Source organism: Nycticebus coucang, chromosome 22 (genome assembly GCF_027406575.1).
Source record: "Nycticebus coucang isolate mNycCou1 chromosome 22, mNycCou1.pri, whole genome shotgun sequence".
Lineage (NCBI taxonomy): Eukaryota > Metazoa > Chordata > Mammalia > Primates > Lorisidae > Nycticebus > Nycticebus coucang.
The window spans coordinates 56,865,663-56,893,654 of NC_069801.1; the positions used below are offsets into that span (position 1 = coordinate 56,865,663).

General features: G+C 34.3%; 1 protein-coding gene across 1 annotated transcript in view; it reads left to right on the top strand.

Annotated features, from left to right (window-relative positions):
• HOOK1 (hook microtubule tethering protein 1) overlaps positions 1 to 27,992 on the top strand; it is a 62,625-nt gene that overhangs the window by 11,210 nt on the left and 23,423 nt on the right. The window contains exons 3-12 of the mRNA XM_053575371.1: positions 765 to 837; positions 5,942 to 5,992; positions 7,182 to 7,314; positions 10,442 to 10,509; positions 11,679 to 11,741; positions 12,645 to 12,728; positions 13,870 to 14,036; positions 21,168 to 21,308; positions 22,655 to 22,856; positions 23,381 to 23,491. Coding sequence (XP_053431346.1) covers positions 765 to 837; positions 5,942 to 5,992; positions 7,182 to 7,314; positions 10,442 to 10,509; positions 11,679 to 11,741; positions 12,645 to 12,728; positions 13,870 to 14,036; positions 21,168 to 21,308; positions 22,655 to 22,856; positions 23,381 to 23,491 — 1,093 coding nt within the window. The remainder of the gene's footprint in view (positions 1 to 764; positions 838 to 5,941; positions 5,993 to 7,181; positions 7,315 to 10,441; positions 10,510 to 11,678; positions 11,742 to 12,644; positions 12,729 to 13,869; positions 14,037 to 21,167; positions 21,309 to 22,654; positions 22,857 to 23,380; positions 23,492 to 27,992) is intronic.

Below are 27,992 nucleotides of genomic sequence, written 5' to 3' on the forward strand. Positions count from 1 at the left end.
TAACAGTAGCAAAATTACAGTTATGAAGTAGCAACAAAAATAATTTTATGGTTGGGGGTCACCAAATCATGAGGAACTGTATTAAAGGGTCATGGCATTAGGAGACATTAGAAAGGTTGAAACCACTGCTCTATATAATCAAATGTTCTTCAAACTTTATTAAATGCACAAAAATTTGGGATAGCAGTTTTTTGTCTTGGCTTTCAGTTATCAATATAGGATTTCTCTTTAAAACTAAGCTTGTCATTGTAGATTTCTCATTTAAATTTGTTCTGCTTATTTCTACTCAATCAAATAGAGTTATTTTGGGCTTTGTCATGTGCTAGTTTCACTCAGGGCAAAGTACTTAGATGCTATCATTGTTCTTAATTCTCCCTGGTAGTAAGATTGGAGTAGTAGTCTACCCTGTGCCAAGTTACTGTCGTATTTGAATGAGATCCCATGGAAAACATCAAGTATGGCGCTTGATTCATAGTGGATACATGTTAAAACGTTGCTTGTCTTTTTACCTTTTCAGTTTTGGGACTTTTACATCTTCCTGCTAGCAGGGTGTGTTATATTAAATGTTTAGTAAATGTTTGTTAAGCTGAAGGTGTTAATGACTTAAATAATTTAATATGAGAAAGTTGTCATGTTACTATATGAATCCTATTTGCTGCTATTAAGCGTTGGCTATAAGAAAGTAACTTTCTCTGTTAGTTGAGTTTGGTGTTATGTCTGTAATAAAACGTTGTAATGTTTAGCATTTCTTTTTTTAATTTTAGTGACGCAGCTTGGTTCAACGAATCTTGGTTAAGCCGAATTAAAGAGGATGTTGGTGATAACTGGAGAATAAAGGTATGCAGAAAGAATGGGAGAAGCGCTTGATCTAAATAGTCATCTTACAATTAGGACTAAGCTTCAACTAAATCTTTTTAAAAATTAAATTGTGAATACCTTTTGTGTACAGTTTGAGTTTCGACATGTGTGTGCACGTAACTACAGTAATGATTAAATATAGAACATTTCCACTAACCAGAAACATGCATTGAATGTCTGTTCCTACCAGCCTGGCCTGCGGTGGCCATAGAGCTGCTTTGTGTCACGTGGAGTTCATGTCCAGAATTCCGTATAAATGGACTCATCCCATATGTCCTGTCTGTGTCTGCCTTCTCTTACTCAGTGTGTTTTTACGACTTCTCCATGTCACTTATATCAGTACTGGGTTCTTTTGGGGGAACTGTATTTCCTGATACTGATACACCACGGATTGTTTATCTTTCACCTGTTGATGGATGTTTGAATTGTTTCTGGTTTTGGCTCTGAAGAAAGCCATAGTGATAAACATTTGTGTGTGTGTTTTTATATAAGCACATAGTTCATTTCTCTTGGAAAATTCCTGGATGGAATTGCTGAGTTGCACATGCTTATCTGTGTCAGAAAATGACAAACTGATTTTGTATTTTTAAGTTAGTTTTGTTGTGTCTTGTAGGACATTTATTTGTTTCGTGTAGATTATTTACTTTGTTGACATACAGTTCTTTTTAAAGAAATTTTTAAAATTTTACTGGCTGGGCGTTGTGGCAGGTGCCTGTCATTCCAGCTATTTGGGAGGCTGAGGCAAGAGGATCACTTGGGCCCAAGAGTCGGAGGTTGTTGTGAGCTATGACACCATCACATCTACCCAGGGTGACAGAGTGAGACCCTGTCTCAAAAAAAAATTTTTTTTTTTCTTTTTAAATTTTACTTAGATGGGGTCTTGCTGTATCCCAGGCTTATCTTTTTTTAAAATTTTGGATCAATAAGAGGTTACATTGTTTGCACTTGTAAGGCTTGCAGTTGAGTCCTTCACCCAGGAAGTATGCCATACACCCTCCATTGTACCTGTTAGATGGGAACTTCCCGAGCCCCCTCCCTCCTTTCTCTCCCCTTCTGGAATTTAATTGTTTTTCTCTTGTATGGGCCTGTAGAAGTTGGTCTACTAGTTTCAATGTAGTATTGAGTACATGGGATGCTTGCTTTTCTATTCTTGAGATACTTTAGGAGAATAATCTCCAAATCCATCCAGGTAAATACAAAAGATGTGAAGTCTCCATCTTTTTTATGACTGAGCAGTATTTCATGATATACATACACCACATTTTATAAATCCATTGATGTGTTGATGGGCACCTGGGTTGTTCCCACATCTTTGTGATTAAGAATTGAGCTGCTATAAACATTCAAGTGCAAATGTCCTTATGATGTTTTTTTTTTTTTCTTCTGGGTACTTAGTAATGGGATTGCAGGATCAGATGGAAGGTCTACTTTCAGCTCTTTGATTATTCTCTACCCTTCTTTCCAAAAACACTGTATCAGGTTTTTTTTTTTTTGATGTGTGACCTTTTCTTTTTTTTTATTAATATTAAATCATAGCTGTGTACATTAATGCGATCATGGGGCACCATACACTGGTTTTATAAACAGTTTGACACATTTTCATCACACTGGTTAACATAGCCTTCTTGGCATTTTCTTAGTTATTGTGTTAAGACATTTACATTCTACGTTTACTAAGTTTCACATGTACCCTTGTAAGATGCACGGCAGGTGTAATCCCACCAATCCCTGTCCCTCCGCCCCCCTCCCCCCTCCCAGCAGTGCATGAATGTTCCCCTCTCTTCCCACCCCTGCCAACATCTGCAGCTTTGGGACTTTGTAATGTGAGCCGTTCTCATTGGGGTTGGTGATATCTCAAAGTGGTTTTGATTTGTGTTTCTCTGATAATCAGGAATGATGACCATTTTTTAATGTGTTTGTTGGCCATTCATCTGTCTTCCTACAAAAAGATTTGCCTTATGGGGTTCTTTGCTCTTTTCTTACTGATTTGCTTGAGTTCTTTGCAGGCTCTGGTTATCAGCCCTGTCTCTGCTTGGTAACATGTGTATCTTCTCCCATCCTGAAGGTCTCTGTTTGCTTTGTTGGTTGTGTCCTTAGTTGTGCTGCAGAAGCTTTTTAACTTGAGCAGGAGCCATTTATTTATTTTCACTGTTGCTGCAGCTACCGACAGTCTTGAACTATAGGGCTCCTCAGCCTCCCAGAGTGTGGGGACTCCGGGCGTGGACCACCCTCTCAGTGCGCACAGTTCCTTCTGTGTTATTATGCTAATAATTTGCTAGTGACCATATGCTCTTTGGTGAAGTTTCCTTTCCTTTCCTGCTATTGGTTATTTGTGTCTTTTGTATTTCTTTTTTCTTGATAAATTTGGCTAGATGTTTTTAAATTTTATTTTTTTCAGAGTAGTTTGTTTTCTATTTCATTGATTTCTTCTTTGATGCTTATTATTTCTTTTCCTCCACTTAATTTGCTTTTTTTTTTTTTTTCTTTTTGAGGCAGATTCTTACTTTGTTGCCCTTGGTAGAGTGCGGTGACATCACAGCTCACAGCAAGCTCAAACTCATGGGCTTAAGTGATTCTTTTGCCTCAGCCTCCAAAGTAGCTGGGACTACAGGCGCCCCCCACAACACCTGGCTATTTTTTTGTTGTAGTTGTCATTGTTGTTTGGCTGGGCTGGGTTTGAACCCCCCAGCTCCCGTGTATGTGGCTGATGCCCTACCTGCTGAGCTACAGGCGCTGAGCCGGCTTTTCATTTTCTTGCTTTTTAAGATGGAAATATAAATAATAAAATTTAGGCCCTTTTTCTCCTAATCTCAAGCTCTGTCTTACTAGCATTCCACTCACTTTGACATATTGTGACCTTGTTTCATTCAGTTCAAAATATTTGGTAATTTCCTTTGTGATTTCGCCTTTGACCTATGGGTAAATTTGAAGTAGGTAATTAAAAGTCAAAATATTGAAGGATTTTTCTGGATACTTTTATTTATTGGTTTGTAAGCGAATTAACCATTTTGATCTGAGAACATTCTCTGTATTGAGGAATTCTTTTACATTTATTGAGACTTATTTTATGACTTGCTTATATGGTCTGTTTGGATGGATATTTCACGTGTACTTGAAAACAACTTGTGTTCTGCTGTACATGTGGATTATATCGAGTTTGTTGATAGTGCTGTTTATTATTATTTATCTATTTATTTATTTTTTATAATTATTTCATTTTATTTTTTATTTTTTGCAATTTGTTTTTTTGGCCGGGGCTGGGTTTGAACCCGCCACCTCTGGCATATGGGGCCAGCGCCCTACCCCTTTGAGCCACAGGTGCTGCCCAGATAGTGCTGTTTATGTATTTTATATCTTTACTGATATTTTAATTATTTTATCATTTACAGAGGCAGGATTCCTTAAATCTCTAATCATGATTGTAGTTTTGTTGATGTCTCCTTTCAATTTTGTTAATTTTTACTTTATATATTTTAAATTTCTCTTCCTAAGCTGATTATAGTATATTTTTAATATCTTCTTGATGAATGAATCTGCTTATCATTATGAAATGCTTTTCTTTATCTCTGGTAATATTCCTTTATTTGAAGTCAAATTTCTGATATTATTGTAGCCACTATGGTTTTACTATGATTGTGTATTTACCCTTAGCATTTCTCTGTTCTTTTAACCCATCTGTGTCTTTATGCTGAAACTATTTCATGTAGACATCTAATCCTTGGGTCTTGCTTTTAATCCCTTTGATTCTTTTTTTTTTTTAAGTCTTCTATTTCTTTCCACATATTCATAAATCCCTGAACTAGCCGTTTTAACCTTGTCTTCAATTCTTTCTTCTTTCATTTCTGAGCCCATTTCTATTGACTGGGATTTCTCTTAATTTTATTCCATATTTTCCTGCTTCTTTACATACATAGTAATTTTTTCATGGGATGCTAGACATTGTGTGTTTTATTGTTAAATGCTATTTTTTTTGTGTTTCTTTAAAGAGTGTTGGACTTTGTTCTTGCACGCAGTTAAGATACTTGTGAATCAGGTGGTTCTTCTCAAGGCTTGTTTTTAGGCTTGTCAGGGGCAGCTCTGAAGTCACTCTATTCTTTAGGATTAGGTTAGACCCACTCTACCCTGTTTCCCCGAAAATAAGACAGTATCTTATTTTAAGGTGTGCTCCCAAAGATGCGCTAGGTCTTATTTTCAGGGGACGTCTTATCTTTCCTGTAAGTAGGTCTTATTTTTGGAGGATGTCTTATATTCGGGGAAACAGGGTACCAGTTGTGCCCTTTTTGGGGTCTTTGGTGAATGTTTTATGCAGGTAGCATGATCTCTTTACTCTGGATAGTGGGTATGTTAGAACTTTATGTGCCTGTATAATCTTGGGACATTCAGTGTACAGTTTCCTGGATTGTCTTCTGCTTAGAAAGAACATTGAATTAGGAAATAACCTTGAGTTTTACCTTGCAAATTGTTATTTAGCCAGAGTCAAAGGAACCATTACAGATTTCTGAAGCGCTTTCTCTCCATTGCTCCCATCCTGTGGCTGGTCTGCCTTGCAAATTCTAATTGCCTTGGTCTTCCTGAACTTAACGTCTGTCTCCTCAGTCAGTGAGAACCTCAAGCTTTGTTTTCCATCTCTCTCTGCTATAGTCTGAAAATTGTCTCAGAATTTTGGGCTAGTGCAGGATTCACCTTTGTTATCTTGGTTTCAGAAAGCAGAGTTCCATACTGCCTGTTGACTAAAGCTTAAAAACAATTATTTTGTGTATTTTGTCCATTTTCTAGTGATTTGTGGCTGGAGAGATTAAACCCTGTTAACTTTTTCATGGCTGGAGGTGGCCATGCTCATAAATAAATCTTAAAAGTGGCTACTTGAATTAATTGTGGCTCATTTTAATTAAAATCACTCTAGCTAATTAAAAACTGATTAAATCTATAATGTTTAAAAATTATCATGTGTTTTTATAGAGCTCTAATGTTTTTGTTGTCATTTTTATTAGTGGAAAATTTTCATTATCTTTTATTTTGGCATAAATTTTTCCATTATTAATACGAAGTAAGAATCTGTTTTATATTCTTTTGTTCACACTAGGCTAGTAATTTAAAGAAGATTCTTCAAGGGATTGTGGGTTATTACCATGAGGTATGAAAAATATCTGACTTTATTTAAATATAAAATGCTACATGATAATTATATTGATATTGAAAAATGATTTGGCTTTTTATTTATAACATTTCTCTGGAATGTAAATCACAATTAAAACATATTGCCATTTTTAAAACACTTCAATTTTTTCCAAAATAAACAGGCTTAAACTTACATATATTGATTTATAAAGTAATAATACTTGCCTATTGATACTCTTTAAATTATTTCCTGAAGTAGGATTATTTTTATCTTTAATATGATTTTACTTTATGCAAAGCTATAAAGTACACTTTAAAATTAATTGAAGTAATTTCCTGTTTAAAGTACTGTTTTGACATTTCTTCTCAGTTTAAACAAAAGCAAAGATACGAGGAGATTATGCTCATGGAAGTGAATTAGAAAAAAAGGCAAAATGAAAGTAGTTGTAAAACCATGTTAGATGGTACATTACTCAAGTAGTTTGTATTTTATTTTTCAGCATCATAACAAGATCTCTAGTAGGGAATTTTGCTTTAAGACAGTTTAATCCTTAATGATTGGAAGCTTTTGGATTGACTTTGCCATAAAGAATTTTTGTTTCTATTTTTTAATGTTGTCACACAATTAAACTTGTATATTCCTTCAAAAAATGGTAATATGTTGTACAAGTTTTAATTCATTAAATGCCTAAAATTAATTTTGAAGGCTTTTTATTGCCAATGAACTTTTTAATCTAAAAATAAAGATATGTTTAGGAAAATATATATTAAATTTGTTGTTCATTTGTAAAAGTACAGTGGTTTATATTCTGGCTTTCTGTTAATCACATAAAAATATTATTAATATCCTTTGGCTTAACATAAGCCTGTTTATCATTTCATGGCAAGGCATAAGTTTTATCATAGTAATCTAGGCCAGATGTATCTTAAATTGAACAGATCCTTCTCTGTGAATTAAAGGATATTTATTGTAAAACCAAAAGCAAATATAGTTATTTTTCATTTGTTACTCAAAATTTTGGGAAATTTTCTGAACATTGTTAACTAGTTATAATCAATTATGATTGATCTGTCATTTGTTAATTTATCTGAGTCACTTCATGAACCTATTTATAATTTATTTTCCTTGTAATGTTATTAAATGTGGCAGATTTTTTTATAGCCTACATAAATGAGTGATCTAACGTGTTATTTTAATACTGCAGTTTTTAGGGCAGCAGATTTCTGAAGCACTTATCCCTGATTTAAACCAAATAACTGAATGTTCAGATTCTATGCAGCTGGGGAGGTTGCTTCAGCTTATTTTAGGTTGTGCGATCAACTGTGAAAAGAAGCAAGGTGAGTGAATTTCTATCATTTAAGGATTTCCGCTTTCTAGAAACAACCTACATTACTGTAAAAGGTAGCATTAAAACTCACTCATTAAAACTTGGCAGAAAGCACCCTGAGAGATCTGAGTCCTAAACCAGTCTTCATTATGTATAGAAAAGTACAAAAAGCTGTGTACTTAGAATATTCTGTATGCACCTGGATTCTAAGATTTATATTCAGTGGCTAAATTAAATGTATTTTAGTTTAATTGGTTTAATTAGTTTAATAATACATCCAGAGCTTAGAATTTAGTGGGTAGTTAATAAAAATTATACTTCTTCCCCTCCTATATTATCTGTTTCATATGCAAGATAGAACCTTAGGTTGATTCATTTTTTTATAAGTAAATATTCAGCCACTAAATTATAATTCAGCCTTCATCAGGTAATATTCTCCTCCTTTAAGATGAATATCTATGGCCTGATTATATAAATGGAGTTGGTACATTATATTGGTCTATCGAAATAGATAAGTGGCCTGATTATATAAATGGAGTTGGTACATTATATTGGTCTATCGAAACATATCCATATCTTACTAAATACAAAAGGATAATTTTTGATTGCATGTAATGAACAAAATGATGACCTGAACAGACCCAAGATCTGCTTCCCTTTCACGCTTGTATCATTTTGGGTGGTAACAGTTTTGATGCTGATTTTTTTTGCATGATTCATTCAAACTTTCTTAGTACACCACCTTTATGAAAGAATAATGTTGGGTGCTTAAGTTTGTAAAATACTTCAAGCTAGGACCTTAGAAAAAAGATTGAATATTATTTAACCAATGAAGGAAGGGCTGTGTTCAAGATAAACTCAGTAAAAATAAATTCATAAAGGAGAAAAATAAAATACATGGAATCAATTATACTTTATCAATAAAAAAAAAGGACAATGATTTGCATATCAGGCAGAATACCCTGACGAGGGTAGGCCATCTCTGTCATTAGCTGTTCTTTCCTAGGGCAAATCAGTATTTCTCTATAGGTTTTTATTTTTCACTTATGGATAATATCAAAGATCTAGTTAATGGGTTTTTCGTAAAAGTGAAGACATTTCTATGCTGTGGAAGGCTAAAACTTCCCACAGTCACAGATTGACAATTAGTAATACATTTGTAAATCTAGTTATTTTCTTTTGTAACTGTGATCCTTTTATTTTTTCTTTTGATTAATAATATTTTAATTACTGGTTATTTAAAACTTATTTTGCTTAAGGAATCTTACCAGAGGTGTCAGTCTTTTTCAAAGAACCAACTTTTGACTTTGATTCTACTTTGTTTTTACTATTTAATTTCTGTTCTGACATCTCATTTAGTCCTCTTGTGAATTAAATCATCTGTTCCTATTTTAAGCTATAATTGACAGTGTAAACTATACTTTTCTTTTAAAGTGATGATATTGTTGGATCTACAAATTTTATATAGTATGTAATATTTTCATAATTTAATTATATGCATTGCTAAGCAATTTTTCCTCAGATTTTTATAAGGAAATTCAATTTTTAGATGTATAAATAAAAGTGTAATAAATGGTAAATATAAAGAAATAGTTTCCCTTTAATTATTAGAGATTTTAAAGACATTATTTTTGTAGAAGGAGATTATTTTTATCTGGGTCTGTTCAGGTCATAATTTTGTTCATTACATGCAATCAATAATAAATATAAAAAAAAGTTTACCTTTAATTATTCCCTTTCCCTTCTAAATAATTTCTTTAATTATTAAAGAATCTGGATTATCTAATTTTATTTACTTTTGAATGTATATGTCTGGATTTTCAATTTTGAGACATGAGCAAATAAATGAAAAAAATTAATTTAATTGAAATTTTAAAATAAAACACTTCCAGGATATGAAACAACTTCCACACTTTTATGCTTTGCTCTGAGAATTGATTTTCAAAATGTTTCCAAGGTATTAACTACAACAGTTTCAATCTTGAGAGAATGAACTTTATTATCTTGGTGGGATTACCTTACTTATCTGGGTATAGAAGGAGATTATTATTATTATTATTTTTTGAGACAGAGCCTCAAGCTGTCACCCTGGGTAGAGTGCTGTGGCATCTCAGCTCACAGCAACCTCCAACTCCTGGGCTTAAGCGATTCTCTTGCCTCAGCCTCCCAAGTAGCTAGGACTACAGGCGCCCACCACAATGCCTGGCTATTTTTTGATTGTAGTTGTCATTCTTGTTTGGCCTGGGCTGGATTCGAACCCGCCAGCTCTGGTGTATGTGGCTGGCGCCTTAGCCGCTTGAGCTATACGCACTGAGCCAGAAGGAGGTTATTTTTATACTCCTGGGGATTTCAGAATACTTGAAACACCCCATTATCCAGAAAATCCACTTATAGGAAATGGTTCCATTGCCCATGCATCTTCTGGTTAATTCTTTTCTTCTCCTTAGTACTTAGTGGTCAGGTGCATATTACAATCTGTGTCCAGTTCTTGTCTTCACAAATGAAAGGAAGATGTAGAGAACTTAGAGAAATTTCCCAGAAGAATTATTGAAACAGTAAAAGTACTGTATTAGAAAATAATAAGTCTTTAAAATTGCTAAAACACATACAGTTAAAATGGATTTAAATTTGGAAATTATTTGAAAAACTCCTTGTCATGGTTCCTCATTTCCCATCAGGACAGCGTCACCTTGTCTGAACGGCATATGTCTCTGTGGTAAGGTACAAGGATCACATTGAGAGACTCAGTGAATGCTGGGAAGGTGTTTTTGGGAGGCTGTAAAAGTCACTTTTGAAAGCTTTCCTAGAATAAACTAAATAGGTAATAAAAAGAAATGTTTTGGACCTAATATTAAATAATTACTGTCATAATGTTTTAAGAATAATTCCAGATTCTTCCTTTTCTATTTCTTATAAGAAAATTGGAGGGTTTTTTCTTTAGGAGAAAAGAAAATATTTAAAAATATTTACATGAATATTTTTTATTTTGCTTATTCCTTTTCAGTAGATATATTATTGGAAAAATGTGCATAAAGGCATAGCTGTGATAAATGAATTTTTATATTGTTAATTGGATGAGTAAGGTACTTATGGGTAAGAGTAGATTTTTCTCAGATTGGATTTTTTTTAAATCATAGAACATATTCAAAATATAATGACCCTGGAAGAGTCTGTTCAACATGTGGTCATGACTGCTATTCAAGAGGTAAGTTATATTATGTTCATGTTAAGTGTGAAAATTCTAAACCAAATTGCATAATAGTTTTTATGTGAATTTTATGGATATGTGTTTTTCCTTGTATAAACTTCCCCTTTGTAGTTGGTTTACTTATCTTTAGCCAGTCAGTCTTCCTCCAGCCCTCAAGTATCTTAAAAGGCCTCTACGCTTAATTTTACTACCTGCATGTTTCCAAAGTTGGTTGATAACTTAATATTGTCAAGTTCCTTTAAATAACTTCAACTGTCTCTGATCAGATGGGAATTTTTATTTCTTCTGTTTTCCTGAGAATTTCAGCAGTCTTTCCTGAGATTTTATTTTACATATACAATATGCATTTTCAGAATGTTCAGGATGTGAGCAAAGGTGGTGGTCCTTAGGTTTTGGAGCCAGGTAACTGGCTAGTGTAGTTATCTAAGTGGAGCCAGGATCCAGAATCCACGTAGTGTAGTGTTGATGTTTCAGATGAGGCTAACAGGTGGAGATGAAGTGGAGTGCAGAGGAGCCTGGAGGAGAAAGTAGAGTTAGGGATGAGTAAGGAAAACAGTTTGGAAGGAGCGTTATTTAGAGGGAGACATCACGCTTCCACAGTCTGTATACTTTAAATTTGCACTGTTGATTTGACATCAAAGCATCACTATACGTAAATAAATGTGCCTTTCATATGTATAAAAGGTATTTTGCAATTTTTTTTAACTATAATTTCTACTTTTAAGATAACTTCTCAAATTAGGAATTTTGCCATATCTCTTAGTTAAGGCCATATTTTAAAAGTATTTTATATAAAAATCACAATTTAAAAGTTATTTTATGTGTTTATTTAACTTTATTCAGTAATGTCTTTGAGAATTATATTGAAATCTTTCAGTACATGAATATTTTGTCTGTACATATTTCAATTACAACATACTTATAATGTCCTCACTAATATGGTCCAATGTTGTGTTATTTATATTGAACCTCAAAAACTTTTTATTTGAATAATATTCTAAGGATCATCAAATTAGGGCAAAGAAAAACTAAGTATAAACCATTCTATTATCCTTTCAAGTAAATATGTTTTTACTTCATAAATATCACATTAGTTTTTTTTTAATATTCCTTAAGTGATCCAAATTTGGGGTGATGTACTAAATTTTATTATTTTAATTTCCTAGCTCATGAGCAAAGAAATACTGAGCTCTCCTACAAATGATGCTGTTGGGGAATTAGAGCAACAGGTGGGTCCTTCATATGTAAGGAAAATAGTGAAAAGATTGATACAGGTTTTTGCCAGTTACTATCATAAAGCTTACAAAAGAGAATTTCTTCCATGGAATTTATTTCATTTTACTGCAGGATCCCAGTTGAATATTATTATGCATTTCTTCATGAATGTAAGCAGTGTTGGTTTCCAGAGTTTTTTGTGGTAATGTTTGGAGAGTTGGGCGGCAGTGAACATTCCTTTTAACAATTCTGATGTGTGTTGGACACATGCTGTATCTCTATACGATGATAGTTTTTAGCAACTCTGCTCTTTTAATTTATCTAAAAAGACAATGTAATTTTTGTCACTGTTGCCGTCCTCTCACCTAATGTTGAAGAAAAGGCTGAAAGACGCTGGACCGTCCTCCTGACTCCTGGCCCTGGTTGTACTTTAGGGCTGGTCCAGGGGAGGGGCGCTCTCTCTCAGGGTTAACCCAGTCTGGGTTGTGGGTGAATTCATCAAGCACTTTATATGTTCTGTTTTTGGACATCTGTTTTTTCATGAGTGTCACCAGTCATCTCAAGGAGTATTTCAGATTAAACTTTTTAAATAAAAATTTATTTATGTGTAAACATGCTGTGTGTTCTTTCTGAATGTTTTCTGTGGGGAAACTAGACGGTGCCTCCTCTAATACTTTTAAAAATATTTCACCAGGATTTACAAAAAAAATTTATTTCTTTGGGACCATAGATAAATGTTAATGATGCTACATAAATATTATTCACATACTGACAACAAAGTAAGACTCACTTTTGAAAAGGTAAATGGAAGAATTTAAAAATTCCTAATATCAGTGCATATGTCTGTTGTGAGAAAAATATTTTTTTATTTGTGTCATAGCATAATTTACTAAGAATTTGGCTATTTTATGTTTCAGCTTAAAAGGGCCTTGGAAGACCTTCAGGAAGCGCTAGCAGAGAAGGAGGAGCTGAGGCAGCGCTGTGAAGAGCTGGACGTGCAGGTGCGCGAGGGAGGCGTGGCTGGAGGAAGCCTTCGCCTTATGCTACAAAAAGTTGTTTTAAATTGATTAATTGGTAGTGTGTTTTTGTAGGTTGGATTTCATTTCCTGGAGGGAACATAAAAAGGATTTTTTATAGGCTTGAATATTATGAGCATGAATTTCATAAATATGTGGTATTTTTCTCTGACAGTTGAAAGTTTCTGGCCTAACTCTTCCTTTGAGAAAACCGTTAATCTATTGATTGTAGACTTTCAACTATTTCAATAAGCACTCAGTTTTCTTTTGTTTTTTAATGGGAAAACTAAAGTCTCTACTTCATAATATGGGCGTGATTATTAAGTGAGGTAATTGGTAGAAGTATGTAGTGGTTCCTCACCCCCAGTGAGTTCAGGTACATGCTCTTCCTTTCTCTGTCTCGTGTACACACACACACACACATGTGCACACAAAGTCTTTCATGCCAAGTGTGAACGTGTGTGTATATAATTTTTGTGTTCTGTACTATGTTCAGGGCAATCATTTGATTTTAATTTTCTGTTATTAGCTTAGATCATGTCAGTGTGTCAGAGTACCATCATTGATGTGGTTCTACATTTAAGATGTTTTTATCCATCCTAATCTCAAGGGAACAGTGTAAATGTGCAGAAGGAAGCAGTTTAGCTGTCCCTTCCTGACTCATTAACCAAGTGTACTTGTTCCCCAAATTAGAGATATGTGACTGATAGTTTTTGGCTACAAACCAAAACTGGTAACTGTGAACATGTGTGTGTATATTTTGGCTTAGTAGGAGACAACATTCTGAAAATTAGTTTTGACCTAAAACAATTTTTTTAAGTCCTGTTCATGTGTCAAATTTTAGAGATTGAAAAACATTTTCTTCCTGAAATGAAGTCAAGTATAACACTTTAAAGATAGCTGTGCACTGTTTTCTCCATATGTGTGTGGATTGACTTAATTTCTTCTATTTGACTCAAACCTTCTGTACTCAGCATTCCAGAGTTGGAAGGATCCTTAGAAATCACCTACTCAAGCTATTTAATGGCACAATCAGATTTAGAATCCAGAACTCTGGACTCTAAAAGGTTTTTTTGTTTTTGTTTTTTTTTGCTATTGATATGTATATTTGGATATTTGTTTTTAGGTGACTGCACTTCAAGATGAAAAAAATTCACTAGTTTCTGAAAATGAGATGATGAATGAGAAACTTGACCAGCTGGATGGCTCTTTTGATGATCCAAATACAATGGTTGCAAAAAAGTATTTCCATGCCCAGTTACAACTAGAACAACTACAGGAAGAAAACTTCAGGTAGCACTTAGCACTTTTGGTAGAAGTTACCTTATGAAGTTCTGTCTCTTAAACTAGTAGCTACAACACCATAATATGAACAACTAATTATTAAACCTTGTTAAGCATGTTTAGGATACTGATTAAGCTACTGAGAATACCAAATGGTCGAAGGTGGTGGGATATGTACTTAAAAACAGAACATTTCAAAATAACAAGTAAAGAAGTCCAAATCAAGGCCAAGGGCAAGCCAATAGGCGTTCAAGGCAGTGATTGTTAATGCCTGGAGGGAGCAGGAAGTTTCTCACATAGGAGAGGTAACTCTATAATAAATTAATAAATGAAAAAAATGTAAACCTTAAGAGATGCCTTTCACTTTAACTTTTATATTTCGTCTTTTTAAAGCCATATAGTCTTATCATTAAGCAGCTTTACTGTCTCTTAGTGCTGATCCCTGAGCCCTGCCCTGTGTGACATGAGAGGAGGGCTCAGTTATACTACTTGGAGTTTTTTTGTTACTTGATTTTGATGTGATTGCACATTCACAAAAGAAAGTTGCAAGAATACTAAAAGAAACTTCTTTATGCCTTCTACTCAGATTCAGCCTTTATCTTGCGTCACCATTTGCTTTACTAGTCTTGGTTTATACAGATATGCATATTTTTTTCTAAACCATTTGAGAGTAATTGGAGAAATGCTTCTCTGCCCCTATATGCTACCATGTGTATATCCTAAAAACAAAGACATTCTCTTTTTTTTAAACCACCGTATAATGACCCAAATTAGGGAATTTTGTCATTGGGACAATGTTATTTTCTAATCCACAGACCATATTCACTTTCCGTCAGTCGACTCATTGTCTTCATGGCTATTTTTTTTCTGGTCCAGAGTCTAATTCAGGACCATGCACTGTGTTTGGCAATGAGTTCTCATGCAGTGGATTACCCAGATTTGCCAGTGGGCAGCCTTTCAATTGACCCTATGTCCATTCCACATGTTCCACACTTCCCTTCTGGCACAATAAAATGTTCCGGATTCATCTCATCCTTTCCCAACTCTGGAATCAGCCATTTCTGCAAGGAGCCCTGATTCCTTTTAGTCAAGAATGTTATTAGACACGAAGATCTATCTATGAATTTTTTTTTTTTTTTTTTTTTTGCAGTTTTCGCCGGGGCTGGGTTTGAACCCGCCACCTCTGGCATATGTGGCCAGCGCCCTACTCCTTTGAGCCACAGGCACCGCCATATCTATGAGTTTTTTATCATTGCTTCCTGGCTGCCTTGGTGGACAGGGCCAGGAAGTATATTTGCACAGGTCGATACTTGCTCGTGTTCACACGTGCCCTCGTTGACACACTCGTATGTACGTAGTAAGTGTCATATCTTTCCGCATTAGCAATGAGTTCATCCTGACACTTTTGATTTAGTTCAGCATCTCAGGTTCATACTAATCGTCTCCATCTCCATATTCTAACTCCCTAGGCAACATTGAGCAAATGGCTCCTTTTTCCTCCATCTAGTACCCATTTACTCAATCTCAGAATACATAGATATTTAAGAAGTATGAAATTCTGTAAAAAGCAATAAATGGCACAATTTGATGTTAATAATTGCAAACATTTGTGCAATTCATGCACCTCTCAACAGAGATTATCACAGTCACTGCAGAAAGTTGCCTCATGCATCTTCTCAGGGAGCCCCTCCTGCCAGATGCTAATCACTCTTCTAGATTACTGACCTAGAACTTTATGTAAACTGAATTATGTGGCATATACTCTTTGCAGACTGGCTGCTTTTGCTCAACATGTTTGTGAGATGTATCTGTATTTTTAAATGTTCAGCAGTCTCTACGTATCCACAGGGTTTTATGTTGCAAGTACTAAGTGGGTAATAGACAACCCTATAGATGCTATGCATGAATTTCCTTTTCCTTCTTCAAAGTTTCACAGGGGGGAGGTTTATTCTTTCTGTAAATCTCAACCTTGGCACATGGTTTTTTAAAATTTCCATATTAAGTCAAGAACTTTCACCCCTTTCTTTAAAGGAAGCACTTTCTGGCTTCTGTTTGGTGCATTGAAATCGACAGCATTCTACTTTTGTCCCTGGGGCCATCGTTAGTAAAATAATTATTTGAACACAAGCACTGCAGTGTCTTGGTAGTTGATCTGATAACCAAGATGACTATTCATGTATTTTAATGAATTGTCTCCTCAGTCTTTGGCCAACTTTGAAGTTGGGTGTTTTGCCTTATTATTGAGTTGTAGGAGGTTTTAAGAAATATAATCTTGATTCAAATCATTTGCCAGACACATGTACAGTAAATGTATCACCCACTCTGTTTTTCAAAGAGTTGAAGTTTTTTAACTCATGAAATCTAATATTTTTAAGATCAGTGCTTTCTGTCTGCTGTCTGAGAAGTCCTTGACTACTCCTCAGTCATGAAGATACTCTCCAGATTTTCTCCTAAAACCATCATACATTATCTTTCACATTTAGGCCCGTGGTCCATCTTGAATTATTGTTCTGAAAATGTTGTGAGGTGCTGGGATCAAGCTTTATTTTTTTCCCAGGTAGTGTATGGGTATTTACATGGGTGCATCACCCATTGAAAAGATTTTTATTTTACTCATCAAATCACTTTGATAACTTTGTGGAAAATGATGGAACTGTAACATTTGGGTCTTTTTCTGGAATCTCAGTGCATTTCTGTCTATCTTTGTGCATTGTCCATGATATTCTTCATCCGTGTTTTGTGGTTCTCCTTGTAGAGATCATTTAGCTCCTTGGCAAAGGATATCCCTAGGTATTTTCATTTCTTCTGCAGCTATTTTAAATGGAATTGAGTTCTTGATTTGATTCTTGGCTTGGCTGTTACTAGCATATAGAAATAGTACTGAAGTGTGTGTGTTATATAACCTGAGACTTCGCTGTATTTATTTATTATTTATAGGAGTCTTTCAGAGGTGTCTGTGGGGTTTTCTAGATAGAAAATCATATTATTGGCAGAGTAAATTGGCCTCCTCTTTTCTGATTTGGATGCCCTTTCTTTCATTTTCTAGCCCTATTGCTTTGGGCAGGACTTCCACTGAGACATTGAATAGAAGTGGTGAAAGTGGCGTCCTTATCTTATTTTAGTTCTCAGGGGGACTGCTTTCAACATTTGCCCGTTCGTTATGCTGTTGGCTGTGTGTTGGTATTATTTTGAGGTATGATCCTTCTATGCCTAGTTTGTTGTGAATTTCTTCCATGGGGTGGTGGATTTTATCAAATGCTTTTTTGTCTATTGAGGTGATCGTGTCTTTTTTTTGTTTTTAATTCTGTTTATACACTTAATCACATGTATTGATTTTGCATATATTGAACCAGACTTGTATTTCTGGGATGGAACCTACTTGATTGTGGAGGATTATTCTTTTAGTGTGCTGTTGGACTTGATTTGCTGGTATTTTGTTGAGGGTTTTTGTATCTGTGTTCATGAGGGATATTGGTCTGTAGTTTTGTTGTTGTATCTTTTCCTGGCTTTGGTATCAGGGTGATCCTGGCTTCACAGAATGAGTTAGGGAGGATTCCCTTCTCCTCAATGTCATGAAACAGTTTTAATAAGAAAGGTACTAGTTCTTTGTAGGTCTGTTAGTGTTATCTGTGAATCCTTCTGGTCCTGGCCAATTTGGGGGGAAGTTGGGAGTTTTTTTATTACTGATTCAATCTCACGACTTGCTTTTGGTCTGTTCAGGATATCTATTTCTTTGTGATTCAAGTTTGGGAGGTTATATGTTTCCAAAAATTTGTCCAATTCCTCTAGCTTTTTTATTTTATGTGCATCGAGGTATTCATAGTCATCTTGGACTTTTTTATTTCTGTGGTATCAGTTGTGTTTCTTTTTTCTTTTCCGATTGAATTTATTTGAATTCTGTTCTTTTCTTGGTTAATCTATCTAGGGGTCTGTCAATTTTGCTTTTCTTTTCAAAGAACCAACTTTTTGTTTCATTGATCTTTTGTACTGATTTTTTGGTTTCAGTTTTGTTTAGTTCCGCTTTGACCTTTGTTATTTCTTGTCTTCTGTGACCTTGAGGTCATAATCTTGGTCCTTCTTGTTCTGCACGACAGCTTCATCTCATGGGTTCTCCAATTGAGAAGGACACTTCCCTCAGCCTCGGTTTTCCATCTGGGTTGTGCTTTTTCACCTGCACCTTCTTCTCGGATGTCTAGTGACTGATGTTTCTAGTCAGCCAGCTTGAAGGGAAACCAGTTTTATTTATTTATTTATTTTTGAGATATGAGATCCTGCTTTGTCATCCAGCTAGAGTGCATTGGGCCAGTCATAACTCACTGTAGTCCCAAACTCCTGAACTCATGTAGATTTTTTAGCATGTTTTTATCAGTTTGTTTCTGGCTTGCTAAGAGGGGTTTTTCTGGTTTTTGTTTGTTTTTTTTTTCCGTGACTGGGTGTTGACTTCTGTTGAAGGATTTTTCTGCATCTTGAAAAGATAGTGTAGTTTTCTTTTTTTATTGTAGTTTTCGTTTTTTATTCTATGAAATATATTGCTTTTTGAATTTTTAATTTCAAAGATTATTCACATTTTTATTGTCCTGTATTTATATGACTAGATTCAGTGTGCTAATAATATGTATTTAAAGACTTTTTAAAAATATTTTATTTTTTTAACATTTTTTTTTTTTTGCATTTTGGCCCAGGTCGGGTTTGAACACACCACCCTCAGTATATGGGATTGGTGCCCTACTCATTAACTGTCTTTATAATGCTATTTTTCTAAAACTTTTTTCACTTTTAATGTCTTTGAGAGTTTATTGTCAGAGTAAGAATTCTGCTAGTCTCAGAATATTTGAAAAGTATTCTTTCCTTTATTTCTGAGGGAGTTGATGTGAAAGTAGTAATTTCTTTCTTAAATGTTTGAAAAAACTTATCAGTAACTCAGTTTGAGCCTATACTTTGTTTTTTGTTTTATGGAGGGGATTTCCATGAGAAATAAAACTTCTTTAATGGCTGTAGGACTTTTGAGATTTCCCCTTTCATCTTATGTCAGTTTGATAAGTTGTATTTTCAGTATCGTTTATTTTATTTAAGTTGTTGAATTTATTAACAGAAAGTTGTCACAGTCTTCTTTTTTTTTGTCCATAATATTCTTTTACTGCACTTTAATAATTACAGGAGCTGTAGTCACATACTCTTTCCAATCCTGACACAGCTTATGGCTATTGCTTATGTTTTCTTTCATTTTTCTTGACCACTCTTGCTTGGGGTTCATGAATTTTATTAATCTTTCAAACACACATTATTGACTTTTAATGTTATTAGTTTTGAATCTCTGTTCTTTATTTTTTCTCTATAATTACTTTGGATTTAAGTTTCTCTTCCTTTTAACTCTTAGGTTGAAACTTGATTTCTTAAGTTTTCCTTAATTTCTAACGTGAACCTTTAAAACTTTCCGGGCGGCGCCTGTGGCTCAGTCAGTAAGGCGCCGGCCCCATATACCGAGGGTGGCGGGTTCAAACCCGGCCCCGGCCAAACTGCAACCAAAAATAGCTGGGCGTTGTGGCGGGCACCTGTAGTCCCAGCTACTCGGGAGGCTGAGGCAAGAGAATCGCTTAAGCCCAGGAGTTGGAGGTTGCTGTGAGCTGTGTGAGGCCACAGCACTCTACTAAGGGCCATAAAGTGAAACTCTGAAAACTCTGAAACTCTACAAAAAAAAAAAAAAAAAACTTTCTAAATACTGGTTTTACTAAGTGTCCACCAAATTTGATTGTCTTCTTATTATTGTTTAGTTTGAAAGATTTTCTAAATTCCCCCATGACTTCTTTACTGATGCACGGGTTATTTAGAATTGTATTGTTTCATTTCTAAGTAGTTAATGCTTATTAGCCTGTATCATTAGAGAAGATAATTCATGAAATTTTAGTCTCTTGGGATAGATCAGTATATATTTTATTGCTCATTCTATGTTTTATTGTGGGAAGTATTACATTTGTGTACTTGCAAAATATGTGTGCCCTGTAATTTTGCCTATTATAGTAAGCTGGTTAATATTATTCACATCTTTTCTGTATTTTTAGTGATATATTTTTGATTAATTTCATTTATGTGGAGACTAGCCTTAAACAATTTCAACAATGATTGTAGATTTGTAGATTTATACCTTTGGTTTTATCAGTTTTAATTTTATGTATTTTAAAACTCCATTTTTAGTTGTATATACATTTAATGATAAATCTTTATAATGAGTTGACTCTTTTGTAATTATGTAATGTCTCTATTTTTGGTAATACTTTTTATCTTAAAACTTATTTTGTTATTAATATAACCACCCCAGCTGCCTTTGCTTATTATTTTTATGGCATTTTTTCCTATTTTTTTACTTTTATATATGTTTTTATATTTAAAATGTGTCATATAATTGGCAGATATTTGAGCCTTTTTTATTCAGTTTGATAGCCTCTGCTTTTTAAATTTCTGTGTTGTGTTTATTTACCTTTTATGTAATTATCGATGTGACTGTATTTATATCTACAATTTGCTATTTTTCATTTGTTACACTTGTTTTCTTTTTTTCCTTTCTGCCTTCTTTTGGATTAATCAAATAATTTTTAATATATATATATATTTTTTTATTTTGGCTGGGGCTAGGATTGAACCCACCACCTCCGGCATATGGGACCGGCACCCCACTCCTTGAGCCACAGGCGCCGCCCTTAATATTTTATTTTAATCACTGTATTGTCATTTTAGTTTTTCTCATTCTGCTGTTTTTAGAATTTCCCCTTCGTCACAATCCACATGGAGTTTATATTTTACTACTTTACATCTTATGTATATTTTAACACAAGTGTCCTATACATTTTCTCTTCATCTTTGACATTAAAATTTGTTAGAACTAGGGATAACTAAGTACAGTGTTTCCGAAGTAAAAATGAAAGTTTATAACATGTAGTTTATTCTCATGTCTGTTTCAAAATTAATAGCTGAAAATATCTTATTTCTGTAGTCTTTCCCCTTTTGTATGTAGATTTTTAAAAAAGATTTCAATATGTCCTCCTAAGCTTAGGCAGAGATATGTATATCTTGCTTAATCTATCTTAAGTGTCCATTTAGAAAACAAATGATGAAACTTATATATATTTATTTTTTCTGTTCAAGGCTTGAAGCTGCAAAAGACGATTACCGTGTTCACTGTGAGGAGCTTGAAAAGCAGCTGATTGAGTTTCAGCACAGGAACGATGAGCTGACGAGTCTTGCTGAGGAGACAAGAGCCCTGAAAGATGAAATCGATGTTCTCAGGTATGGCGCATCTGCTTGAGTAGAGTATAGTCTTGTCATTTCTGAGTCGTTATTTAGTTAATTTGAGTCTTTCATATTTTAATCAGAGAGTTTTAGTTTTATCCCTGTGTGTTGAGTATTGGCCAGTTTTTATCTAGGCTCTTAGCCTTTACTTATTTATTTATGCTTGTTGATTGAAATTGCAGAGTTTTTTGCTTTTTTTATTTTGTTTTGTTTTTGAGAATAGGGTCTCACTCTGGAGTGCAGTGGCCTCATCGTAGCTCACTGCAACTTCAAATTCCTGGTCTGAAGTGACCTCCCGTCTTAGTCTCTCAAGTAGCTAGGACTATAGTTGTGTGCCAATGTGCCCAGCTAATTTTTCTATTTTTTTTCCATAAAGATAAGGTCTCACTCTCATGCTGGCTAGTCTTGAACTCCTGGTCTCAAGCTATCCTCTATACTTTGGCTTCCAAAAATGCTAGGATTACCAATGTGAGCCACCATGCCTAGTCCTAAAATCATGTTTTACGGGTAATATTCAATTCTTGTTCCAACAGGTTCACATTAGAACCCGTAAACCCAATGAGACCTTTTTCTTAAAATTTTATAAACTAAATTACTTCTAAGATAATAATTAGCTTGACCTTCTTTTATCCTTTATTATATTTTGTGAAGTTTTTTGTGTAAAGAAGTATATTCTCAATTTATATTTTGGCTTTTGATAAAATATAGGTAAATATAGACAAGAATTTTAACCTGTATTTCAGAGAGGATTGTGTTTTGGCAATGCTTACTATTTAGCCTCTGTCTGTGAAATGTTACTCTTTATGTTTTCTGTTAATTTTTTCCATTTTCAATACCTATTTAAAACAATACTTATAACCTTTAATTTGGGCCTGCTTGTGATAGTGAAATGATTTGTTTTATTTATTTATTTTGGTCAAGCACAACTCCAAAGGGAGGTTCTCTGCCAGACAAATTTACAAATTGAGGCAACTTCCTTAGTAGCGTATATCAAATACAACAAACTGTGCTAAATGATACACATAAAGCAAGGTCGACCCACCCTGTAATGTGGCTCAGAATTGTTCAATTACATGTCTAAACCTATTATTTTTTATACATCGTACTAATATACAAAACAGTTTGATAATCAGGTGTGTCAAATTTGAAGCATTTTTATTCCGAGAGTTTTGTAACAAAAGGGTTAAACTTGAGATGATTTTTGGTCTGTGTCTGTATTCAGAGGTCTCAGTTTCTCCTCCCTCCATGCTGCCCTGCCTGCCTGCCTTCCATTTCACAGCCAGAATGAACTTAAGAGCCTGTATTAGTTTTTATACAGTAGTGCTTAGTCTTTATAATTACAGGGCTACTTCAGATAAAGCAAATAAACTGGAGTCAACGGTTGAGGTATATCGTCAGAAGCTGCAAGATTTGAATGACCTCCGCAAGCAGGTGAAGACGTTACAGGAGACCAACATGATGTACATGCACAACACAGTCAGCTTAGAGGAGGAGTTAAAGAAGGCAAACACAGCCCGCACACAGTTAGAGACGTACAAGAGGCAGGTAAGGAAGTTGCTTGATTTTTAATTGATAAAATTGAAAGAGTTTACCTTGGTTATTCCATTTGATCCTTTACGAATGATACAGATATTAAGAAGCATCACATATAATAACCTGTGAACTTACCTCTCTTTGTAATTGCCTCTCTTGGTAATTTTAATTCAAGGGTTGATAATTGAATTTAAGTTATCTGAGTCATTCACCTTTCTACTGCCTTCTGAACTATTTTTTTTTTTTTGAGATTTAGTAGACCAGACCTATTGTAAGATAAAGTATTCTCCTTTACTATTTATTAAACAGCATTAGAATAGAAACTTAATAATATTTAAATTTTTTTGGTTAAATTATTATTTGAATAGTTAAAATTTCATGTTAATTCTTCTTATCTATGTGCTAATTTCCACAAATATTCAGAATTAGACTATAATTTTAATGTAAATATTTTCTTTCCAGTCAGCTTTCTCATTTACTCAGCTCAGGAAGGCGTCAATGTACTGTTTTTTTTTTCCTTTTGTTTTTGACTTAAGGTTCAGGATCTTCACATTAAGCTTTCCTCTGAATCCAAAAGGGCAGACACACTGGCATTTGAAATGAAGCGGCTTGAAGAAAAACATGAAGCTCTACTTAAGGAAAAAGAGGTAAAAAGAAGCATAATTGATAAGGAATATGTCATTCTTATTTTAGTTTTGGTATTACCCTTGCTGTTCTTAGAAGGGTAGTGATGTCAGCGAGTTCTGTCTTCCCCCAAATCGAAACTTCTGATATAAAATAGCATTTTGTAAAAGCGACTCTCACTTCTTCATTTAGTTTTATTGGCTCACTTCCTAAGGAAGAGGAAGTCACAGAACCAAGCTCGTATGTTTTGGTACGTGCTTTCTAACTTGACTGTCAATTTCTTGAGAGCAAGGACTATTGATAACTTTTTAGAGTTTTGTTAAGATACAGTTGACATACCATAAATTTCACCTACTGAAGTAAGTCAGTGGTTTTTAGTATATTCACTGAGTCTGCGACTGTCACCATAATCAAATTTTGTAGCATTGCATCATTCCATAAAGTAGCCCCACGCCCGCCTGTCCTGCTCTGCCCACTGTCTCCTTCCCCGGTCATAGCAACTTGGTCTCCTGGCTGGCTGTCGGCTTTCCTGCTCTACCTGGAACATGGAATCATGGACTCGTCCACTGTGTGGTTTTCGTGAGTGATGCTGTCAGGTTTCGTCTGTGCTGTGTGGGGTGTTATCAGTGCTTTACACCTCTTATCGCTGGATGATGACCCATTGCTTAGATGTGCTGCGTTTGTTTATCCATTCACCAGGTTATGGGTGTTTGGGCTGTCTCCGCTTGATGGCTGCAGAATAATGCTGCTGTCAACGTTTATGGACAAGCTTTCATGTGGATATGTTTTCATTTCTATTGAATATAAAAACCTAGGGATGATACTGCTGGCTCATGTGGCAGCTGTGTCTAACCTTTCCTTCACATCCTTTGCAGCAGTTGCTATTCCCTGTGGTTTTGATTTCAGCTGTCCTGGTGGGTAGAAGGTGGGGTATGTCAGCATGGCTTTGATGTGTATTTCCTTGCTGAGTAATGATTTTGAGCACCTTTTATGTGTTTACATACTTGACCATTTGTGTATCTTGCCAAAATCTCTCTTCAGATCCTTTGCTTCTGTTTTGCTTAGGCTATTTGCTTTTTTTATTATTGACTTGTTACTGAGTTATTGAACCAACTTTGTACATTCTAGATAAAAGTCCCTTGTCAGATATATAATTTGCTAATATGTTCTCCTGTGTGTGGCTTCTTACTGTCTTGATGGTGTTGTTTGCAGTATGAGGTTTTTGTTTTGATGAGGTCCGAGTTACCTATTTTTTCTTTTGTCGCTTGTGTTTTTTTGGTATTGTTTCTAAGAAACTATTACATAGCCTAAGGTAGAATCAATGATCTACTTCTGTGCTTTCCCTTAAGAGTTATATTATGGTTCGGTGCCTGTACCTCAGCCTCTAGGGCGCCAGCCACAGACACTGGAGCTGGTGGGTTCAAATCCAGCCCCGGGCCTGCCAAAGAACATGACAACTACAACAACAACAAAAAAAAACTGGGTATAGTGGCAGGCACCTGTAATCCCATCTACTTGGGAGGCTGAGGCAAGAGAATTGCTTAAGCCCAAGAGTTTGAGGTTGCTGGAAACTGTGACGCCATAGAACTGTCTCTACCCGGGTGACGCTTGAGACGCTATCTCAAAAAAGCAAACAAACAAACAAAAAACATAGTTATAATTCTTACATTTAGTCTGTGATCCATTTTGTTTATGGTATTAGGTAGGGGTCTAACTTTATTCTTTTGTGTATTGATACTCAGTTGTTCCAGTATCATTAGTTGACAAAACTATTCTTTCTTCAGTGAATTGTCTTGGGACCCTTTTAAAAATCATTTGATTATGATATATGTATCATGGAATTACACATTTGTGAAAAGCCACAGCAAAAGAGCTAACTCTAAAGTAAACTGTGGACTTTAGTAATAGTGTATCCTCAATTGCTCAGTTCTAAGCAGTTACCAGGCTAATGCAAGATGTTAGTAATAGGGAAAACTTGGAGTCTGAGGAGCAGGAGGGGAATATCTGGCTCATTTTCTGAAAACCTAAAATAGCTCAAAAAGTAAAGTCATCCATAATTTTTTTTAAAAAGTCATTAATCATAAATGTAAGGGTTTATTTCTAATCTTTAAATTCTCTATTATTGGTCTTTATGTCTAGTCTTATGCTAGTCCTGACTATTGATTATAGATTACTGTTGCTTTGTAGTTAAGTTTTGAAATTGAAAAGTGTGAATTTCATGACATTCTTTTTTCAAATTATTTTTGTTATTCTGGGTCCCTAGCATTTCAATATAAATCTTAGAATCAGCTGGCCGATTCCAACAAAAAGGCAACTGAGATTTTGATAAGTATTGCTTGAGACTACAAATGAATTTAGAAATATTGCCATCTTAACAATATTAATTTTGATCCATTAATGTGGGATATAATCTTATTTATTTATGTGTACAGTACCTTTAAACACTGTTTTAAAGTTTTCAATGTATCATTGCACTTTAAAAAAATTTATTCCTATTTCATTTTTGTTATGTAAATAAATTATTTTTCACAATTTTTGGATTTTTTATTGTCAATATTTACAAATACAGTTGATTTTTGTACATTAATCTTGAATCTTCCAACCTTGTTGAATTTGTTTGCTAGTTCTCGTAGGTTATTGGTGAATTTCTCAGGATTTTCTATATATGTATATAAAATGCTAGGACATCTCTAAATAGAGCTAGTTTTACTTCTTCCTTTGCAATCCAGATACTTTTCTAGGTCTTTTTCTTGATGAATCATACTGGCTAGAACTTTCAGTACAAAGTTGAATAAAAATGGCAGTAGCAGATGTAATTCTCTTGGTTCTGATCTTAGTGGGAAAACATTCAGTCGATCACCATTATGTATAATGTTAGATATGTTTTGTTTTGTCTTGATTTGTTTTTTTGTGTGTACCCTCTGTCAGGATGAAAAAGGTTCCTTCTGTTCCTAGTTTGTTACATGTATTTATTATAAAGAGTGTTGGATTCTGTCATACATTTTTATGGGTGAGTGAGATGATAACATGGTTTTTGTACTTGTTACATTAATATGGTATATTACATTGATTTGGAATGTTAAACCAATCTTGCATTCCCAAGTTAAATTCCCTTGGTATATCCTCCCTTTTTTATGTTTCTGGCTTCAGTTTGTAAGTATTTTGCTGAAGATTTTTCCCTGTGCATTATAAGGGATATAGGTTTATAGTGTTCTTGTGAGGTCATCACCTGGTTTTGATATAAAAATCATATTGGCCACATAAAATAAGTTGGAAAAATTTCCTTTTTAATATGTTCTGGGAAAGTTTGTGAAAATTGGTGTTAATTCTTCTTTAAATGTTTTTTAGAGTATAACAAGACATCCAGGCCGGAGCTTTATTTGTGGGAGATCATTAAATTACTAATTCAGTTTTTTCCATTTCTATAGGTCTATTCACATACTCTTTTTGTTTCTTGATTTAGTATCAGTAGTTTGTATCTTTCTAGAGATTTCTCAATTTAATCTGTTATCTAATTTATTGGCATATGGTTATTTATAGTTATTTCTTACCTTTTTTTATTTCGGTAAGAAATAGGGAATTTCTGTCAGGAGTGATAACCCCTCCATCATTCATGATTTTTATATATGAGTTTCTCTCTCTCTCTCATTTTTTTTTTTTTTTGGTTAGTTAAGAGTTTCTCAATTTGTTGATTTTTCTCTATCATATTTTTTCTATCTTTTACTTCATTCATTTTTACTCTAATTGTTACTAATTCATTGATAAAGGAAACAAATTCTTTTGTATTTAGAATGCTTTTTCTGATTTCTTAAGGTGAAAAATTAGGTTATTGATTTGAGATATTTTTCTCTCATTTTAAGTATGTGTTTACAACTATAAATCTCTCCCTTAACATTTTTTTTACTGCATTCTGTATGTTTTGACATATTGTATTTTTTTTTTACATTTTTGAATATATTTTTAATTTCCCTTAAGATTTCTTAGCCCTACTTAAGAGTATCCTGTTAAATATCCACATTTGTGAATATCCAAATTGTATTGTGTCATTGATTTCTCATTTAATTCCATTGTGATCTTGTGATCAGAGAACATATTTTGTATGATTTCAATTTTCTTCATTTACTGAAACTTGTTTTATGGTCTGCAGCAGCGGTTCTCAACCTGTGGGTTGCAACCCCTTTTTAACAATGAAAATACATTGCGGCATTAGGAAGGATGAGAACCACGGGTCTACAGTCTATTTTGGAGAATGCTTCGTGTATTCTGCTGTTTGTGGGTACTTTATACACGTCTGTAATCTGCATGTTCTGTAGTGCTGTCCAAGTCTCCCCTCCATCCTTGTGTTTTGGTATGTAGTTCCATCTATTGAATGTGGTATATTTAATCTCCAATTATTATTATTGTGTTGTCTTTTTCTATGTAGGTCACTGTGAAAGTTTGAGACAGACTGTGTTATGGTACATTTTTTAATTTCCAAGAAACACAGTAGACAGTAACCTTTCTGATTCATCCATGCAAGTTTCA